General features: G+C 42.1%; 1 protein-coding gene across 8 annotated transcripts in view; it reads left to right on the top strand.

The window, feature by feature from the left end:
• Positions 1 to 7,286, top strand: part of Herc3 (HECT and RLD domain containing E3 ubiquitin protein ligase 3) — a 202,457-nt gene that overhangs the window by 120,081 nt on the left and 75,090 nt on the right. For all 8 annotated transcript variants that reach the window (XR_002819192.1, XM_023706831.1, XM_023706833.1 and 5 more), the window contains 3 exons: positions 2,680 to 2,810; positions 3,350 to 3,510; positions 5,876 to 5,952. Coding sequence is in view for 7 of the 8 variants with exons in the window: in XM_023706831.1 (XP_023562599.1) it covers positions 2,680 to 2,810; positions 3,350 to 3,510; positions 5,876 to 5,952 (369 nt within the window). In the remaining variant the exon portion in view is untranslated. The remainder of the gene's footprint in view (positions 1 to 2,679; positions 2,811 to 3,349; positions 3,511 to 5,875; positions 5,953 to 7,286) is intronic.

Below are 7,286 nucleotides of genomic sequence, written 5' to 3'. Positions count from 1 at the left end.
TTTTAATGTCATTTGTATTGACTCCTTCTTTCTCATTGATGCCTATTAGTCTCACATTGTTCATCTTCACATCATCTTGCAGGTGATGAATTATTCTTTCCTGCATCCTCGTTGTTTTTAAGAGATCCTTTCTTACCTTTTCACTAGTTGCTCCAGCGTCTTCAAGATCTGAAACTCTTGTTTTTCCTTTCATTTAAACGGTTTTGTAAGCTTGTGATTGAGATTTTAAATTTCTCTATATCTTTTGACTGTGCTTTATACGATTTATTTCTTTCCTGTATTGCTCATTCATGGTATCTGTCATTTTTCTAATCTCCTGTATTTTTTTTAATCAATGTCTTCTTTAGAAGCAGTTATTAATTCCTTTACTGCAGTGTTTTTTTCAGATTGGGTTTCCTCCCTATGTTTCTGTAGTTGATTCTTTACTTCAGAAGATATGAGTTCAGACAATTCTTTTTTTATTTCAGAAAAGAATTGCGCTCTGATTTCCTCTATAACTTTCTGCTGTTGCTTATTTACTATCAATGCTATTTATGCATACATTTGAGCTGAGCTAGTGTCCTCTGCACTTGTTCTATGTGGGCTTTGGGTTTCCTTCATATGTTTCTGCATTTGATTCTTTACTGCAGATGTTATTAATTCAGGGATTTCTTTTTTTATTTCCAATCTGAGTTCTTCTATACCTTTCTGTAGCTGTTTCTTTATTTCAGAAGCCGTTGATTCTTTGATTTCAGCTGTGTGATTCCCAATTTGTTCTGTGTTAGTGTCCTCTGCCCTTGTTATGGGTGGTCTTGGGTTGTGAGATTGCATTTTGTTTCTTCTTGTTGACATTTCATGTAGCGCTGTCTTCTGACCTTTGTTGTAGATCTTTGGTGCAGTTATATCTACAAAGTTTGAATTTATCGAGTTGTGCCTGGCTTGGGTTTGGCTGCTGTTCTCAGCTCCTTCCTGCTGCTGCCCTGGGGGTGAACCTGTTGTGCCCCTCTGGCAAGATGTTCTGCTCTTGAACTATCTGGGTAGTTCTGTCCCCTACTGTTTCTTCAGGGATTGTAGCTGCAGGGTTTCACCTCTGGCTTGTATGCCAGGCCTGAGCTGAGTCTGGAAGGGACAAGGTGGAGTAGGGGGCAGAGGCAGCTCTCCCACACACTCACCGGCCTGGGCTAGGACTGGATCTGGTGGTCCCTAGAACGCGGCAGAAATTCTCACGTGGTGGGCAGGGTGGGTGGGGGGTGCTGTGGAGTGGTGGGCGGCGTCCCAAGGGAGTGGTAGAGGGTCTCACCCATGCTGTGCCTGGGCTGGGACAGGTAGGTCCTGCTGGTGCAGAGTAGCTGGAAGCTCTCCCACACACTCACCAGGCCTGGGCTAGGGCTGGATCTGGGGGTCCCTAGAACAGGGCAGAAATTCTCATGTGGCGGGCGAGGTGGGGGTTTCTGCGGAGTTTTGGGGGGGCCCCAAATGAGTGGAAGAGGGTCTCACCCACGCTGTGCCTGCGTTGGGACCGGCAGGTCCCGCAGGCGCAGGCTAGCCAGAAGCTCTCCCACACACTCACCGAGCCTGGGCTAGGACTGGATCTGTGGGTCCCCAAATGTGGCAGAAATTCTCACTGGGCAGGCAGGGTGGGTCGGCGCTGCGGAGTGGTGGGGGGGGCTCCCAAGGGGGTGGAAGAGGTTCTCACCCATGCTGTGCCTGGATTGGGACTGGTCCTGCTGGTGCAGGGTAGCTGGAAGCTGTCCCTCACACTCACAGGGCCTGTGCTAGGACTGGATCTGTGGGTCCCCAAAATGAGGCAGAAATTCTCACTGGGCGGGCAGGGTGGGTCAGTGCTGTGGAGTGTTGGTGGAGGGTCCCACGGGGGTGGAAGAGAGTCTCACCCACACTGTGACTGGGCTGGGACCCTGCTGTGTTCTTTAAACACAGGCTATTCAAATTATAAAAGACAACAATTTAATTTTTAAAATTAACAACCTTTCTTTTGTTTCTAATACAGTTACATTCTAGAAAGAATGAAATTTTTTCATATTGAGCAAATACTATTATATATTTACTTTAGTAAAATTCCTTAGCATTTGTTCGGATACAGCTGGTGTTTTATTTTGTCTGAGACAGAGTCTCACAGGTTCAGGGTGATCTTAAACTCACTATGTAGTTTAGGCTCCTCCTCAAACTTGTCATTGTCCTCCTGTGTTGGCCTCTTGAGTGCTGGGATTACAGGTGTGCACCATCAGCCAGGCTTCAAATACACCTTTATATGTTATGATGGGGTTTACAGAGCTTTAATTTTTTGCATGTAAATATCCATGCAAAATTATCTCATTTCCTTTTGTTGTTTCTCCTGTTTAATTTTTCCTAAGCATTGTTGTAATTTTAATAATTTTTAAATATTACAGGGGCACACATTTCCTTGAACAATGCTACCTTTGTTCCATAAGAGTTTCCTTTTTTTGGTATTAGGGATTGAACTCAGGACCTTGCGCTTACCAGGCAGACACTTATGCCACTAAGCTGTCTCCATGGCCTGACAGTTTCTTTTTTATATTTTTTTATTTATTAAACTCAAACTGATTTTGATGAAGCAAACAGGTGAGTGTGAAGGAAATCTATAGGCAGGCCACAGAGGAATATCCTCAGACTCAGAAATGCAGTGGTTACATAACGTTGTTCCTTGTTGTTTCCTGTCAGAGTGGAGGTGTGTTTACCTTTGGTGCTGGTTCCTGTGGGCAGCTGGGGCATGATTCCATGAATGATGAGGTCAACCCGAGAAGAGTTCTAGAGCTGATGGGCAGCGAAGTCACTCAGATCGCATGTGGCAAGTGAGTGCTCCTCAGAACTTCCTGACCCCTGAGAAGACCCAGACATGGTTCTTGGGAAGTGATGGAAAACCAGAGTACTTCTAACCATTGTCATTGTGAGACCTCCTAACTACACACATACTTAGCATGAAATTGGAGGAAGTCTGATCTTAGCAGGGTGTGGGAGGGCTTTTAGGTGAGCAGAGCAGCAAGGGGACAAGGCATGGGAAAGAAATGAAGGAAAGTAGGAGAATCCTACATAACTTCTGGAAATTTTACTTAGATTCACCCTGCATCTTTCCTGTCACCCCAAAGGCCACATGCAATAGGACTTGTAGCTCTTTCTCCAAGTGCCATCCTCCACGTAACCTAGACTGTCAGAGTACAATGCTGTGGAGAGCTAGCCATTGCGCAGTCGTATGTTGATGTGGGGGCACACTCCACAGGGTGCCCCGAGGTCTGGGTGTGTTCAAATAGAAATAGAACAAGAGTTTTCACTGTGCATGCCCTTGTCTATTAGTAGCAAGAAACTATTAGTGCTTTAACTCATCTCCTCATAGACAACACACCCTAGCCTTTGTGCCTTCTTCTGGACTCATCTATGCATTTGGCTGTGGCACTCGAGGTCAGCTAGGAACCGGACACACTTGCAACGTGAAGTGCCCATCTCCTGTGAAGGGTCATTGGGCGGCCCACAGTGGCCAGCTTTCAGCTCCAGCTGGTAAGGGCGATTTTCACTGATTTTTATACTTTAGGTGATGAACACAATTATTTTGAATGTGTATCTGTTATTTACTGTGAAATCTTTTGGAAGGAATTAATATGAAGTTTTTTCCCAACATATACTAGCAAGTACTTGAGTATTTACTATGTCTAAAATCCTGTGATTCAGATTCTAAAGAAATAAAATATAAAAGTTAGGACCAAGGACATTGGTGGTAGTGTATCATATTTTTATTGTTGCTAATAATGATTGTTGACACTTACTGAATGGTTAGCTAAGTTCTGTTACAATGTGAAGCACTTAGACCAAATTAATTACTATTACTTGTAAGGGAATGGAGCCTTCATAGTAAGTAACTTGCCTAAATCATAAAGATTCTAGAGATAAGATTCAAACCCAGGTCAGCCTAATTCAAGCCTGTATTCTTAGGTATTCCACTTTGCTACTGATATTTTGGTTATAGTAAGATATGATTTAATTTGTGCTGTTGCCTATTATGCTTTTTGCCTTTTTTTCTGCTATTCTTACTCTCTAAAAAAATTGGTAAAAATGATTTATTTTAGTGTATTTTCTTCATATATATATATATATGTTGCATTTTTTCGGGAAGCATCTACAGGATGTTCAAGGTCTCACTACTAGATCAGACTCATAGTGATCCACCTGTTTACAGCCTCCCAAGAGCTGGGATTACAGGCACGTGCCATCATGCACAGTCTCAATTGTCTTCTCAGTGCACCCCAGGGGCGAGGCTGGCATAGCAAGCCCAGGGATGGAATCCCTGGCCTCTGCACCTGCTTGCAAGCACTTTAATGCACTGAGGTATTTGGCCAGCCCTACTTTCTTAAAAATATTAACAGCGGAGTGTTTAATTGGAAATCAAAGTAACACAGCTGTTTGTCTTGAATAACTCTTTCATCTTTTTTTTTTAATTTTAATATTTTTTTTTATGTATTTGGTACAGGGTCTCACTACACAGCTCAGACTTACAGTGATCCTCCTGTTTTTAGCTTCCCCAGCGCTGGGATTACAGGTGTGTGCCACCAGGCCCAGACTCGGTTATGGGCTCAGGCACATCTGGAAGTGGGGCCGGCACAGCATGTGGTGTTGGGAATCAAACCCCTGGTCCCTGTGTTTGCCTAAGCAGGCACTTAGTCCACTGAGCTATCTTGCCAGCCCTTTACTCCCCCATCTTGAAATAGCATTTCCAGATTCTGAACTGGAGCTGGAGAGTCATTAAAAAGAATGTTAATATAATAATTCATTTTGAATTTGAAGTCTTAAAACTGATGTACTTAAATGGATTATCAGGTTTTGTTGTTGTTGTTTTTTTTAATAAAATGACAGTGATCACAAATTCCTTCCTAAATTATAAGAAACTTAAGGACAGGGACTGAGTTTACCTCTTTGTAAGTCTAGTGTGTAGCCCAGAGCTGGGCATAAGCTTGTCACTCATGAAATATTTATGGAGGAATATATGAGCATCTTAAAATGTACTAGAATTTAAAATGTAAACATAATTATCTTTTGGCAGTGTTGCCAAAAGCAGACAAACAGCGTGGTGTCCTCGTTATCTGTAAATGTGCTTTTCTCCAAGACATTCTACTTACATTTGGAATACATATGTTTAAAACATAAACCAGTTTAAGAAAGCCAGGTGTTTTGCAGGTTAATTTGAAACCACAGGTTTGAAGTTGAATTACAGTTGATCTGACTTACATGGTCAAAAATTTGTCCTTCAATGGACAAAATGGTTTTGTAACATATGCAGGTAAATTTCAATGCATTATGTAAATTCTGTGGGTTTAGGAATGCTGAGGAGAGCACTGTGAGGGAGAGGATGACAGTGGCAGCTCCTTCAGATGCCGTTCATGGGGACACAGTGTGCTCTGAGGCTGGTAAAGAGACGTGGGGATGTGAAATGGTACAAGGTGTTAGAGATAAAGCAGTTTGGGGTATTTTTGGTGACTTGGACACATGATGGGGGCTAAAGAAGGAAGTAGTAGGGGTTTGCCAGCCCCATCCCAAAGGGCTCAGAGTCATGGGTGTACAGCTACTTGTACAGTTACATATCTGTCACCCTTTATAGTAGTTTTCATTTTGGGTTCATGGCATGACAGAGTTAGCAGGAAAAACAGAAATAAGATTAGCTGGTGGTGATGGGAGACAGAATAGAGTGAAGAGACCATTTCACGTGTTTATTTTCAGTTGAAGTAGAAAGAGTCCTTGGCAGTGCTCCAGGAGAGTCTTCTTCTCTATCATAATTAAAGTGTGTAACGCCCATGTTTCAGGGTGTCAGAAAAGAGGGTCGAGGAGCAGCTTCAACTACTGAAAAATGTGTTGTTGGAATTGTTTTTGACAGATCGCTTTAAATATCATATTGTTAAGCAGATCTTCTCTGGAGGAGACCAAACTTTTGTACTTTGCTCAAAATATGAGGTAAAATTTTCTTTTGACTATTACTTCGGGATGGAATAATGATGAACCTGTAATTGCTTAGTAAATAACTATATGAAAGCACTGTTCCTTCATTTCTACCAGTTTTATCTTACTGGAATAAGCAAGCTAAACCTTGTTCTGCTATCTCTTTGGCTCTTCGAAGTTGTAGTAGTTGTTCTCTTACTAAAATCATAATTTTCTGATGTATAATTTAAAATTACTTATATCCCTATTTATTCTAACAGAAGTGGCAAAGCAACCTACAGAGTTTGTACTTGAGCATTACTTGACTTTCTTTCTTGCTGTTAAGTAGCAACAAGTTCTAGGTATCTGAGAACTGAATGAGTTTGGTGTCTTATTTGTTTGTGTAGTGTATGTTAACAGAGATGTCACAATTTAGACATATCTGTTACTCTTTATAATCTGCTTCCTACCCCACACCTAGATCTCCCTCCTCTGTACTGGATGAGCCAGGAAGACAAGTGGGTTTCAGATATGGTCTTGTAGATTGTGACAGCACTGTTTATTCCACTCTTCCTCCCCTGTGGCTTAGTCTAAAAAAGGCTCCATGAGTTTGTCCTCTGCTTCTTTTCTCTGTAACCCTCCCCTGGCTTTTGTTTCACAAGCATCCAAGGAGGATGAACTATGTGAGGCATGGAAGGGACCCTGAGTGATAAAAGAAGCAGAATTGGTTGGGAAGAAGATAAGCAAGTGAAGAGATAAGGGCCCCTGAGTCTTGGAAACTCCCTGGTGGTCTGGTAAATTGCCCTCTGTAAATGCACACAATTCTTGTCCTCGAGCCAGTATAAATCTATGATTCTTGTAGCAAAGGTATTGGTGAATCCTGAGGCTGTAGCCTGTGGCCATCTGAGACTGACAGTGAGCTCTTTTTCCAGGTCAGGAGCCTGAAGAAGGCTGTTGAATGCTGCCATCTGGGGTGATGTGGAGTTACTACTTGAGACTTATTTGAGGCTCAGCTTCAAAGCTTCCCAGAGAAATCTTGAGGAAAGCTGAGGTTATTCTTTATTTCATCAAAATGTCAGTAAACTAAATATAGAAAACACAGGGGTTCTTCAGGGTAGTAAATTTTTTTTGTCCACAAATAATAGACTTAAGTATTCATTTCCTAAGAAATTGACTTGACTAATAACCTATTTTGGTTTGTCCATGAATATAAAACTTAGTTTTTTTTCATTCTTCTTTTGTTTTTTTGAGACAGGGTCTCACTAAGTAGCCCAGACTGACCTCAAATTTCTGGTCCTTCTGCTTCACTCTTCCAAGTGCTGGAAGGACAGGTGCGTGTCACCATGCCTGGCCATTCCTTTTATGAGTAG

Source organism: Octodon degus, unplaced genomic scaffold, assembly GCF_000260255.1.
Source record: "Octodon degus isolate 3935 unplaced genomic scaffold, OctDeg1.0 scaffold00272, whole genome shotgun sequence".
NCBI classification, from domain to species: Eukaryota; Metazoa; Chordata; class Mammalia; order Rodentia; family Octodontidae; genus Octodon; species Octodon degus.
This window is presented reverse-complemented; position numbering and strand designations above follow the sequence as displayed.